The 14,965-nt window shown below is 38.7% G+C and overlaps 1 protein-coding gene across 1 annotated transcript in view; it reads left to right on the plus strand.

Annotated features, from left to right (window-relative positions):
* The window catches only part of LOC133552549 (dedicator of cytokinesis protein 2-like), a 393,779-nt gene that overhangs the window by 21,583 nt on the left and 357,231 nt on the right, over positions 1–14,965 (plus strand). The window contains 1 exon segment of the mRNA XM_061899789.1: positions 7,868–8,016. Within this exon segment, the coding sequence (XP_061755773.1) occupies positions 7,868–8,016 (149 nt within the window).

Below are 14,965 nucleotides of genomic sequence, written 5' to 3' on the forward strand. Positions count from 1 at the left end.
TAATTTACAGACTCATAAAATATTACTCTCCTTTTAAAAACCTGTTTACTTTCAATGCTGGTGAGAATTTGAGGCAGGTTGTTCCACAGCGATACAGATTTATAGATAAAATATTTCCGCAAAGCATTCTTCCTGGGACGAGGGAGTACAAAATGCCCCTCACAAGACACCCTGGTATTATGATTATGAATAGCAGTGGTTCTCAACCTTTTTTCAGTGATGTACCCCCGGGGAACATGGTTTTAATTCAAGTACCCCCTAATCAGAGCAAAGCATTTTTGGTTGGGAAAAAAAAGAGAGAAAGAAGAAAAATAAAGTACTATGTCATCAGTTTCTGATTGATTAAATTGTATAACAGTGCAAAATATTGCTCATTTGTAGTAGTCTTTCTTCAACTATTAGAAAAAAAGATATGAAAATAACTAAAAACTTGTTGAAAAATAAACCAGTGATTCAATTACAAATAAAGATTTCTCCACATAGAAGTAATCATCAACTTAAAGTGCCCTCTTTGGGGATTGTAATAGAGATCCATCTGGATTCATCAACTTCATTCTAAACATTTCTTCACAAAAAAATAAATCTTTAACATCAATATTTATGGATCATGTCCACAAAAAATCTAGCGGTCAACACTGAATATTGCATTGTTGTATTTCTATTTCACAGTTTAGGAACTTACATTCATATTTTGTTGAAATAATATTCAATAAATATATTTATAAAGGATTTCTGAATTGTTGCTATTTTTAGAATGTTTTTGAAAAATCTCAGTTTTAACATCAAATATGTTGTCTTTGTAGCATATTCAACTGAATGTGGGTTGAAAATGATTTGCAAATCATTGTATTCTGTTTATATATTTACATCTAGGTATGTAGGGTAGGTAGGTAGGTATTTATTGTCATTGCACAAGTACAATGAAACTTTGTTTTCAACACGGACCTGTTCAAGATTAGACAAAACAGTGTACAGGGTTACAGAACAAGAACGCTGATGGGTCGCCATAAGGCGCCCCGTAAAAGATGGGAAAAAGCTAAACGCTGGGGAAGTATGAGTAAAAAAATACAATCCAGACTGGGCTCCTAAGGGGGCCCTGTTCGGAGTGAGAAATATTACATATTACAACATACATCTCCAGAATGTCTAGCATTAAAAGATTACAGTTGGTACAAAATGCGGCTGCTGGACTTTTGACAAGAACAAGAAAGTTTGATCACATTACGCCTGTACTGGGTTCCTGTGCACTTAAGATGTGACTTTAAGGTTTTACTACTTATGTATAAAATACTACACGGTCTAGCTCCATCCTTTCTTGCCGATTGAATTGTACCATATGTCCCGGCAAGAAATCTGCGTTCAAAGGACTCCGGCTTATTAGTGATTCCCAAAGCCCAAAAAAAGTCTGCGGGCTATAGAGCTTTTTCATTTCGGGCTCCAGTACTCTGGAATGCCCTCCCGGTAAAAGTTCGAGATGCCACCTCAGTAGAAGCATTTAAGTCTCACCTTAAAACTCATTTGTATACTCTAGCCTTTAAATAGACTCGCTTTTTAGACCAGTTGATCTGCCGTTTATTTGGGATGGTTTCCTGCTGGCTCCGCTGTGAACGGGACTCTCGCTGCTGTGTTGGATCCGCTTTGGACTGGACTCTCGCGACTGTGTTGGATCCATTATGGATTGAACTTTCACAGTATCATGTTAGACCCGCTCGACATCCATTGCTTTCCTCCTCTCCAAGGTTCTCATAGTCATCATTGTCACCGACGTCCCACTGGGTGTGAGTTTTCCTTGCCCTTATGTGGGCCTACCGAGGATGTCGTAGTGGTTTGGGCAGCCCTTTGAGACTCTAGTGATTTAGGGCTATATAAGTAAACATTGATTGATTGATATCTAGCAACAGAGGGAAGGTAGTTCAAGGTCATGGTGGTAGGTCGCAGCTCTCAGGCGCTGACCATCCATTCATCACCCCTACGGGATTAGCATCGAGGGTGTTGGATTGGATTGTATTTAACACAATTTCCCAACTCATATGGAAACGGGGTTGGTATATTCAAACAAATATAGCAAGTAGGTGATGGATCAGCTTTCTATTTAATAAAAAAAAAGGCAAAACAACAAGTTAAGCTGTCCTCCTCATGCATCTGTCCAGCAAACACGCACACGGTCCTTAGCTTCATGGCGCACTCACAGTTGTTTCAATCACAAAACTCCTCAACTGTAACAGTTGCTGGTTAGGCTTTTTGTAGAATGTAGAGTCGACAAGGCTGTGGATTGCTTGTCCACTGCTTTCTTTGGACTCGTATTAGGCTAGCACAACTATAAAAATGCTGGAAAAAGGAAAAAAAAAAAAAATTGTAATACTCAGCACAGCAGCCAACGACTGCACTGCTCGGCTGACTGGATGAGCACCGGAGTTTGATCAGCCCGCCACAATGGATCAAACACCTAAGCATACTTTTATTCGGTCTGTGCTTCAGTATTCAAAAAGTTTGTACAATAAACAGGTTTGTAAATCAAAGTTCCACTGCATGTGCAATCATTCACATAAGTGTGTACGCTCCTCACTCATTTCAGCAACCGTTTTTATTAGAGATGTCCGATAATGGCTTTTTTGCCGATGTCCGATATTCCGAAATGGTCCAACTTTTAATCACCGATACCGTTATCAACCGATACTGATGTATACAGTCGTGGAATTAACAATTATGCCTAATTTTGTTGTGATGCCCGCTGGATGCATTAAACAGTGAAACGAGGTTTTCCGAAATAAATCAACTCAAGTTATGGAAGAAATTGCCAACATGGCACTGTCACATTTATTATTGAAGTCACAAAGTGCATTATTTTTTTGAACATGCCTCAAAACAGCAGCTTGGAATTTGGGACATGCTCTCCCTGAGAGACAATGAAGAGATTGGGGGTGGTGGGGGTAGAGCGTAGCGAGGATGTATATTGTACCATCCCGGAAGAGTTAGTGCTGCAAGGGATACTGGGTGTTTGTTCTGTTGTGTTACGGTGTAGATCAGGGGCGCTCACACTTTTTCTGCAGGCGAGCTACTTTTCAATTGACCAAGTCGAGGAGATCTACCTCATTCCGATTTATGATTTATATTTATTTATTTATGAAAGAGACATTTTTGTTAACAAGTTAATGGTGTTTAATGATAATACAAGCATGTTTAACACACATAGATTCCTTTCTTTCATAATGACAAGAATATAAGTTGGTGTATTACCTGATTCTGATGACTTGCATTGATTGGAATTAGACAGTGGTGCTGATAACGTCCGCATTTTCAAATGGAGGGAAAAAAAAGTCCTCCTTTCTGTCCAATACCACATGAAAGTGGTTGGATTTGGCATCTCATTTGTCCAACTTGCATACTCGTTTTTAAACACTTTGTTATGAGAGTAGCATATGTGTGTGGCCCTTTAATGTCTGGCAGCATGTGAGTGACGTCAGTGAGAGTGCGGGTGGGCAAGCAAGTGAGAAAGCGGTCGCTGAGGGCGGGGGAGAAATACATTGGCATCAAACTCCGTAACTTGCTAGCTTGTGCACGCTAGCTTTCTGAGACTCTTATTTTGTTAGCACAGGCAGGATGAAACAGGTCTTTTATGGTGAAGACAGGAACTGTGCAGTCGGTCTTTAGAGTTTTGACAGTAGGTACGGAGTCTCTAGAAATAAAATGTGTTTCTCTGCGTCCGCCCTGTTAGTGATTTTTTTCTTAAATATGAGCTCGCAGCAGCCAGCGTCATCTCACAAAATCCTCGGGTGCCAAAAATGTCAAACAACTGACGAAAGTGAAGTCTTGGTATGATTGATGATTGCTCATTTTTATGTCTATTTTTTAATGCCTGGCTTGAGATCGACTGACACACCCTCCGAGATCGACCAGTCGATCGCGATCGACGTAATGGGCACCCCTGCTGTAGATGTTCTCCTGAAATGTGTTTGTCATTCCTGATTTGTGTGGGTTCACAGTATGGCGCATATTTCTAACAGTCTAAAAGTTGTTTATACGGCCACCCTCAGTGTGACCTGTATGACTGTTGAACAAGTATGGCTTGCATTCACTTGTGTGTGTGAAAAGCTGTAGATTGTATGTGACTGGGCCGGCACGCAAAGACCGTGCCTTTTAAGGTTTTTCGGCACTCTGTACTTCTCCCTGCGTACGTGTACACAGCAGCCTTTTATAAAGTCTTACATTTTACTTTTTGAAACCGATAATTTCCGATATTACATGTTAAAACATTTATCGGCCGATAAAACTATAGATGTCCGACATTATCGGACATCTGTAGTTTTTATTAGAGTATATCTTATCAATAAACCATGCTATTGTCATTGATATAGTTTAGAGCAGTCATTGTGCAGCTTTTAAAGCAGTGAGAAATGAATACCTACTGAAAATGACTCAGCTCACATAAATTATAGTCTAAATATAGCAGCACAAGTGGGTGGCAAAATAACTGCAAGCATGGTGGTGGTAGCATCATGGTCTGGGGCTCTTTTCGTGCTGCTGGCTCTGGGGCGTTGCGACTTATCGAGGGAAACGCCATTTGGGACATGTGTAAGAGATTCTAAATAACAACATGAGCCCCTCCCTTAGGAAACTGAGCTGCATGGCATGAAAAAGACTGTTAGGGATGTTTTAAATAATCATGTTGATAGGACCGATAAACTTGTTTTATCCCACAATTGGGAAATGATGAAGTTGCGATGCACATTTTACATACAGCAACAAATGTAAAACATAATAAAAAACTAAAAATAATCAAGAAATAGTAATACCATTATGCACATTGACATATTTTCAACTAATAATTGCACTATATACCAATAATACAATCAAAAACACTCTTCCATATTGCACATTAAGTGAAAGTTTTGTATACCCAGAAAATAAAAACAGATTACAGTAATTACAGTCATTGTGTCCGTTAACTTATGTTTGTCAGACTAGTCTTCAGTGAGGGCCACATCGCAATTATGGCTGCCCTCAGGAGTAACTGTGATTAATATATGTATATAAATGTAAAAGGATTCACCTCAAGATATTAGTACACATTGACCATGCATTTGAACATTACATATGTTTTTAATCTAAGCTGTAAAAAAAGAAAAGAAAAGAAAAGTAGACTGGCAGCTCAGTTGCCAGAATTTGATCGTATGATTGATTGATTTATTTATTTTTATATTATACCACGGTTTTTATACGGTAAAAATCTAACAACAGAGCGGATAGTTTTTCTACGTTAAAATATTTTGCTGTTGTTGTGTTTACAATGTATATATGTAGAAAAACTGTAACATTTTGGCAAATGAGCAGCTACTTGTTTTTTTAAGTAAAATCTATTGTCATTTATACCATTGAATGGATAACTTGCTTTAAAATCAGAAGTCAATCAGATTTTTATATATATTTAAACATACAATGTTTCTAATGTATGATAATATAGTATTTGTTGGATGACTGGAAAAATTGAAACTAATAGTTCATTATTATTACAGATTATAACTACTTTCTATCTTAAAATCACACAAATTTAATTCACAATACATTATTAACATTAACAACATTATTTTTATATAAGTCAAACAGATATTTAAGTATATCATTTTGTTTTAAGAAAAATCATGTACGATATTTGTTACATTATTAGAAAATATTGAATGAAATTATATGCATTTGCCTGCAGTACATGTATTTTTTTTCTGTCAAAACGGAAAGATCGACTAGTATATCAGAAAAGATCAATTACCTCATTGACCCATATTACAAAACCCAAAACCAGTGCAGTTGTCACGTTGCGTAAATGGTAAATAAAAACAGAATACAATGATTTACAAATCATTCTTAACCTATATTCAATTAAATAGACTGCAAAAAAATATACTTAACGTTCTAACTGGTAAATTTGTTATCTTTTGCAAATATTAGCTTATTTGGAATTGGATGCCTGCAAGATGTTTCACAAAAGCTGGCACAAGTGGCAAAAAGACTGAGAAAGTTGAAGAATGCTCATCAAACACTTATTTTGAACATCTCACAGGTGAACAGGCTAATTGGGAACAGGTGGGATGCCATGACTGGGTATAAAAGCAGCTTCCATGAAATGCTCACTCATTCACAAAGAAGAATGGGGCGAGGGTCACCACTTTGTCAGCAAATGCGTGAGCAATATGTTTCAAAAAAGCTGGCACAAATAGTTAAAAAGACTGAAAAAGGTCAAAAGGTTCAGAGAATCTGGAGAAATCACTGCACGCGAGCAACAATGCCCGTAACCTTCGATCCCTCAGGCGGTACTGCATCAACAACCGACATCAGTGTGTAAAGGATACCACCACATGGGCTCAGAAACACTTCAGAAAACCACTGTCAGTATTTACAGTTTGTGACTACACCTGTAAGTGCAAGTTAAAACCCTGCGATGTAAAGCGAAAGCCGTTTATCAACAACACCCAGAAATGGCACCGGCTTCACTACACCCGAGCTCATCTAAGATGGACTGATGCAAAGTGGAAAAGTGTTCTGTGGTCTGACGAGTCCACATTTAATTTTGTTTTTGGAAACTGTGGACGCTGTGTCCTCCGGACCAACGAGGAAAAAAAACATCTGGATTGTTATAGGCGCAAAGTTCAAAAGCAAGCATGTGTGATGGTATGGGGGTGTATTAGTGCCCAAGGCATGGGTAACTTACACCTCTGTGAAGGCACCATTAATGCCGAAAGGTACATACAGCTTTTGGAACAACATATGTTGTCATAGAATAGAAAGTACTTTATTGATCCCTAGGGGAAATTCAGCACCACAGTTCGCTCACAATAAACAATAATAATAATAAATAATATATGACATATATTATACATATATGATATATAATATATTAATAATATAAATATATTCTACATTTAAATGGAGTCAAGAAGGATCATATGCATTATGTGCATATGAACATATGTCATCCAAGCAACGTTATCATGGACGCCCCTGCTTATTTCAGCCAGACAAATTCAAGCCACGTGTTACAACAGCGTGGCTTTGTAGTAAAAGAGTGCTGATACTAGACTGGGCTGTGGCGCAATGTCAAGCCTAAAAGACTGTTGAACAACTTAAGCTGTACATCAAGTGAAGTTACTTATATTTATATAGCGCTTTTCTCTAGTGACTCAAAGCGCTTTACATAGTGACACCCAATATCTAAGTTACATTTAAACCAGTGTGGATGGCACTGGGAGCAGGTGGGTAAAGTGTCTTGCCCAAGGACACAACGGCAGTAACTAGGATGGCACAAGCGGGAATCGAACCTGCAACCCTCAAGTTGTTGACACGGCCACTCTACCTGAAAAGCTTCAAAAAATGTGTCTCTTTATTTCCCTAACATTTACTGAGTGTTTTTAAAAGGAAAGGCCATGTAACACAGTGGTAAAAAAGTAAAGAAACATTTTTTTTGCAAAGTGTTGCTGCCATTAAATTCAAAATGTTTCTCAGTTTAAAAATGTAATATCTTGTCTTCGCAGTCTGTTCAATTGAATATAAGTTGAAAAGTATTTCTAAATAATTGTATTCTGTTTTTATTTTCGATTTACGCAACCAGCCTACTTCACTGGTTTCGGGTTTTGTATTTCCAGGCTTTCACGTGCCACATAAGATGATGTGGCAGGCCTGATCTGGTCCCGGACCTTGAGTTCGAGACCCTGTGACTTAGCCGGTCAATTTATACGGCTCCTGAGTTTTAGTTGTACACAAGTTTAATTTCTGTGGTTTCCTCCCTTAAAAATGTGTAACAAAATGGCTGCTGCACTGTGAGTAGTGACTGTTTAAAAGTGTGTGGGGTTGTGTTGACGCTGTGTTACATGTGCAGGCCAACAAGGAGCTGCGGGTGAAGCAGGTGCAGGGGCTGATGTGGGAGCTGATGGAGTGGCGTTCCCAGCTCCTCTCTGGAACATTGCCTACTGATGAATTCAAGGAACTCAAGCAGAAAGTCATCACCAAGATCGATTATGGAAACAAGTATGTGTACAAAAACAACCACCAGGGGGTCCATAACTAAATATACTGATGCTTTCCCGAATAATTAATTTCCCTCAATGGATCACTGACGGTTTCAATATTCACCACCTCGACGTGAAAACACCGCTCAGTTTTGAACGTCACGTTGCACTGCCTCACACTGACAGCTGTTTGTAATATTTTGCCGCCAGCATCCTGGTGGTGTACTTAAAGTACATAAAACATGCGGTTTAGATGAAACACATCACAAGGTTTTCTGGCATCCTTTCCAACATGGAGCTCTTGCATCACCGCCCTGACCCACTGTGGCTCAAAGCATGGAAAGTCAAACCTTATAAAATATTAAGACCGTCAACTTTTCTGTGCCTTTGTACTTACTTTGCGAAGGTTGAATAGGGGCAGACTTTGCTGTGTCAACAATTTCAATCACCTATGGAACGCAAATTATGATAATTTTTCTGTGAAAACCCTCGGGCACATTGAAACAAATGACGACTTTCATCTTCTTTCGGCTGAAGCCAGCTTTGCATTAACTCACAGCCTTTTTGTTTTGCTGTATTTAAAATATATATTTGTCGGCAATTGTTTGAAGTGCTACAGCAATGCCCCATAAATGTGTGCTTGTGTTTATTTGCAGTTTTCTTGTCATTTCATTGTTTTGTTACCACCCAGTAAAAACAAAGAGCTTCTAAGTGTAGTTGAAAGATTCCATATATATATATATATATATATATATATATATATATATATATATATATATATATATATATATATATATATTAGGGGTGGGCAAATTAATGCGTTAATTATGAGTTAACTCATCAATCTATTAATGCCGACAATTATTTTATCGCACATTTGCGTATGTTGTTTACATGCTTTTATTTTGTTAACGCCTTTTCTTAACAAGGGGCTCTTGGTAAAGATGCAACATTTGGCAAAAATACCGGACAATTCTGCAAATTTCATGGCTGGCTTACAGCGTGGTCACTCCGGGATCACTTACGACCGCCAGACAATTCTGGATGTGGATAGATCGGGCCGTTTTGGACTGAATGACGCGTGCTTGCTAGACTTGCTAGCTAGCATGGGAATACTTTGCCAGCTACATCCAGCAGCCTGTGAAGCAGCGGAGTATTTGTGTTTTCTGTCTATTTATGAATAATGCAGACGAGGAGTGTTGGCTGAGTTCTTAATGTTTGCTTTCAGAGCGTGCATATCACAACATACAAGATGCCGTCATGGCGACACAACCTATACCGGGCTACCGCGCATGCTCGTCACTCCTGTTGCATACTGGGTAGGGTAGTTCTTTTATTCCCTGGCTCATAACATCACAATATAGTACCATGTATATGCGTGCAGTTTATCAAAGCACCAAGCAAACAATCTGAAAATTCCCATCATATCAATTCCTAGATATGGTCATAATTATTTTAAGTGCACTACGCAGAATAAACACAACATTATTAATATTGCTACTACGGATAATTTGATCCCAAATTCCCTAAAACAGCCCACTACCTATAATATAGGTTTTTTAAACATAAGATCCCTGATAAAAAAAATGTTTCTGCTGTTACCTCAGAAATTGCCTGTTCAGATGTTATGATTGTGGCTCAGAGATTTGTATGTAGATTATATTTATTTTCCATAACAAACAGGATAACTTAAATACCCTGGCAGTGGTAGTAATAAGCTTAAATGTTTGTATTTACATTTTTTGAGTTGATTTTCATAAAATATGCTGTTTAACTGCTACTGTTTAACAAGGACTGATTTAAATTGTATTTGCACAACAAATGTTTTGGCGCTTTTGTTCATGTGGGAGAATATTCCAATAAAGGTGCACTACACACTACTTTTGAATTCATTATTGGGCTTTGCGTATACAATGCAGTTAATCGCGATTAATCAGAGAAATAGTGCGATTAACTTCGATTAAAATTTTTAATTGTTGCCCAGCCCTAATATATATATATATATATATATATATACATATATAGTAGACCGGAGGTTTGTCATAAAGTCTGCCTATAAGTTTTTATATCTTATTACAGTGTTTCCCCCAGAAAATGTGATAGTTAAGGTGGGGTCTCCGGCGGACAGACTGGGGAAGGGGGTGGGCGGGTGTAAGGACCAGTGTAACTCGACCTGTCGCCATCACGTTTCCACCTCGTCGCTGGCACCAAACTCCTGGGGTGCAAGAGACTACAGACTGTGGTGAAGTAGGCCGGCTTCGGCGCTTGAAGAAGCCTATAATTTTGGGTTGTGTTTTCCGCTCCGTTTGCTAAATGGCAATATACGATGTATATCTCCATATTTTTTCCATCAAGTAAAAACAAAAGAGTCCTAGTTACCTGAGATACTAAGTCATTATCGTGCCACATGCTGACTTATGTTCGACTCATCATGCTTAATTTATCACAGCATTTGGGAAGCCTGTAGTTTATTTTTATTATGTAAATGTTATATTTGTAGCAACATATGATAGAAGGGACCCTGCCATTCAAAATAAGCTGCTACATTACTAATGATTAATGTAACTATAGCTGAAAAATAGTACAATAGTAATAGGAGAGACTATACATCCCTGAACACCATGGAGTTTAACATAATGTAATTTTTTGCTGCTTCAACACACCTCAATCAACACTGTCCGTAACACACACACACACACCGCAAAATGAGCTAACATTACGGTAAAAGCCTTCACCTCAGGGACTACGAGCGAGCTGAGCTGCTGTTTATATTTGTAGAACGTCAACGGGCTCATAGTGATGTGACCAGTAGCTGACTGGTCGGTGTTTATTTTCATTTGGAGAGAGTCCACTGCCTTATGCTCACCTGCTAAACACCTATCTGCTCATCACGATGCTGGAGCACTGACTCCATGCGCTTTGAATACTCACTGCTGATTGACTGTTACCGCTCTGCGTGTCACCAATCAGATGGTTGTGTGGGTGGGACAATGCTGGGTGCTGCAGAGACTACTGACAGACGCAGAAGCAGACTTGAGCTTAGGCGACGGCTTAGTTGTTCAGGCGGCTGCCTTAGCAACAAAGCGCTGCGGGAAACCCTGTTATTTGATGCAATCCACATGCAACATTTAAGATACAATAACGTTTATGATGAAAACTTAATAATTGTAAGTTCTTGACATGAATAAGGGAATACCGCACACCTTTTGCTCTAACATTAGCTGCTCCTCATCAGAGCATCTTGCAACATTTATTCCTGCGTAAAATATTTAAGACTGAATCAACAGGGGTCCTCTCTAATGGAGTCGTGAAATTTTATGTTAAGGCTTTTTTTCCCCAAAACATATTTCTTTGTATTACCACTGCACTGTATCCAAACAATTAAAATGCCTTTAAATAGACATTAGTTTATAAATGATATAAATGGCCACTGTACCAAAAATAAGAACATGAATTAATAATTAAAATATTCATGTTAGCAATTAGTGGTGCTAATTTTCAGACAGCGATTAGCACACAAAGCACCTGCTGTCCGTGGCGCTATACTGTATTATTTGAATCTCTTACTATTGCACAAAAATGTTCGCGTTTTTAAACATTAATTTCCGCGTCAAATTATCGCTTCCGTTTTTTAAAAATTAAATATTAAAAAAAAATATCCATTCATCCATTTTTTACCGCTTATCCCTTTTCTGGGTCACGTTGGGTGCTGGAGCCTATGTCAGCTACAATCAGGTGGAAGGTGGTGTACACCCTGGACAAATCGCCATCTCATGGCAGGGCCAATACAGATAGACAGACAACATTCACACACTAGGGACCATTTAGTGTTGCCAATCAACCTATCCCCAGGTGCATGTCTTTGGAGGTGGGAGGGGCCTATCCCCAGGTGCATGTCTTTGGAGGTGGGAGGGGCCTATCCCCAGGTGCATGTCTTTGGAGGTGGGAGGGGCCTATCCCCAAGTGCATGTCTTTGGAGGTGGCAGGGGCCTATCCCCAGGTGCATCTCTTGTTGAATGCTCTCCTCAGCCGCAGGTACCCACAGTTCATCTTGCCAACACGCTGCACTGAGTTGCAGGACAAGCTCATATGATTAGCAGCAAACTCGAAAGTTGTCAACTTTGTGGCTTTGATAGCGAACAGAGGCGACATCAAGTAAGCAAGCAAAGTTGTTCGCTGACTAGCAAACTTGTTTCAGTTCTTTAACATTGATAAGAGAAAGAAGCTATGACCATGGTTGACAGCACCAAAGCAAGCTTGCTTGTTATCTAACCATCTACATTCTAGAGTTAACATTTCAAATAGTTTTTGGAAACTGTGGACGTCGGGTCCTCTCGACCATAGAGGTAAAGAACCATCCGGACTGCTATAAGCGCAAAGTTGACAAGCCAGCATGTGTGATGGTATGGGGGTGTATTAGTGGCCAAGGCATGGGTAACTTACACATCTGTGAAGGCACCATTAATGCTGAAAGGTACATACAGGTTTTGGAGCAACATATGTTGTCATCCAACTAATGTTATCATGGACGCCCCTGCTTATTTCAGCAAGACATTCCAAGCCACATGTTACAACAGCGTGGCTTCATAGTAAAAGAATGCTGGTACTATACTGGCCTAACTGTAGTCCAGACCTGTCTCCCATTGAAAATGTGTGGGGCATTATGAAGCCTAAAATACCACAACGGAGACCCCGGACTGTTGAACAACTTAAGCTGTACATCAAGCAAGAATGGGAAAGCATTCCACTTCAAAAATGTGTCTCCTTAGTTCTCAAACCTTACTGAGTGTTGTTAAAAGGAAAGGCCATGTAACACAGTGGTAAAAATTGCCCTTTAACAACTTTTTTGCAATGTGTTGCTGCCCAGTTATTGATTATTCGCCAAAAAAAACAAAAACGTTTCTCAATTGGAACATTAATTATCTTGTCTTTGCAGTCTATTCAGTTGAAAATAAGTTGAAAAGGATTTGCAAATCATTGTATTCTGTTTTTACTTACGAATTACACAATGTGCCAATTTCACTAGTTCTGTTTTTTGTAAATTATGATAATGTTTGTAGATTATCTACCAATGAAACTAAAAATGATGTCGCACATTACATGGGACATGTGATTAAAACAGGCTGATAGATGAGAATACATTTAACGGTAAAAAATAGTGTAAAAATGAACCCAATTGCCGTAAAAGAAGTCTTAATTTTCTAAAATGTATTTTGGGGTTTGAGCACTAATAGAAAATGTTCCTTTTGTTTTCTCAAAGGGTGCTCACGTCCCTGCTCGTTATAGATAAGAGCATGGAAAATACAAACCCTGTTTCCTTTTGAGTTGGGAAATTGTGTTAGATGTAAATATAAACGGAATACAATGATTTGCAAATCCTTTTCAACCCATTTTCAGTTGAATATGCTACAAAGACAACATATTTGATGTTCAAACTCAAACTTTATTTTTTTTTACAAATAATAATTAACTTAGAATTTCATGGCTGCAACACGTGCCAAAGTAGTTGGGAAAGGGCATGTTCACCACTGTGTTACATCACCTTTTCATTTAACAACACTCAATAAACGTTTGGGAACTGAGGAAACTAATTGTTGAAGCTTTGAAAGTGGAATTCTTTCCCATTCTTGTTTTATGTAAAGCTTCAGTCCTTCAACAGTCCGGGGTCTCCGCTGTCATAAATTACGCTTCATAATGCGCCACACATTTTCCATGGGAGACAGGTCTGGACTGCAGGCGGGCCAGGAAAGTACCCGCACTCTTTTTTTAACAAAGCCACAGCGTTGTAACACTTTTCTTGCTGAAATAAGCAGGGGCGTCCATGATAACGTTGCTTGGATGACAACATATGTTGCTCCAAAACCTGTATGCACCTTTCAGCATTAATGGTGCCTTCACAGATGTGTAAGTTACCCATGCCTTGGGCACTAATACACCCCCATACCATCACACATGCTGGCTTTTCAACTTTGCGCCTATGACAATCGGAATGTTTAATTTCCTCTTTGTTCTGGAGGACACCACAACCTCTGTTTCCAAATATAATTTGAAATTTGGACTCGTCAGACCACAGAAAACTTTTTTTTACTTTGCATCAGTCCATCTTAGGTAACCTCGGGCCCAGACAAGCTGGTGCCGTTTCAGGATATTGTTGATAAATGGGTTTGGCTTTGCTTAGTAGAGTTTTAACTTGCACTTACAGATGTAGCGACCAACTGTAGTTACTGACAGTGGTTTTATGAAGTGTTCCTGAGCCCATATGGTGATATCCTTTACACACTGATGTCGGTTTTTGATGCCGTACCGCCTGAGGAATCAAATATCCATGATGTCATCGCTTACGTGCAGTGATTTCTCCAGATTCTCTGAATTTTTTAATGATTTTACAAACCATAGATGGTAAAATCCCTAAGTTCCTTGCAATAGCTCGTTGAGAAATGTTCTAAAACTGTTCGACAATTTACTTACAAAGTGGTGACCCTCGCCCCATCCTTGTTTGTGAATTACTTAGCATTTTGTGGGAAGCCGCTTTTATACCCAATCATGGCACCCACCTGTTCCCAATTAGCCTGCACACCTGTGGGATGTTACAAATAAGTGATTGATGAGCATTCCTCAACTTTCTCACTCTTTTTTGCCACTTGTTCCAGCTTTTTTGAAACATGTTGCTGGCATCAAATTCTAAAGTAAATGATTATTTACAAAAAAAAAGTAAATATTAATTACCAAAAGAAATAATGTTCATCAGTTTGAACATCAAATATGTTGTCTTTGTAGCATATTCAACTGAATATGGCTTGAAAAGGATTTGCAAATCGTTGTATTCTGTTTATATTTACATCTAACACAATTTCCCAACTCATATGGAAACAGGGTTTGTAGAACTCACACAAGTGTGGATAAAACAATGGAAGAAACTGAATTACTTGACAAAGCATATTTGTTTAATGCATAAAAAAACCTACTGA

The sequence above is a fragment of the Nerophis ophidion genome, linkage group LG05 (genome assembly GCF_033978795.1).
Source record: "Nerophis ophidion isolate RoL-2023_Sa linkage group LG05, RoL_Noph_v1.0, whole genome shotgun sequence".
NCBI lineage: Eukaryota > Metazoa > Chordata > Actinopteri > Syngnathiformes > Syngnathidae > Nerophis > Nerophis ophidion.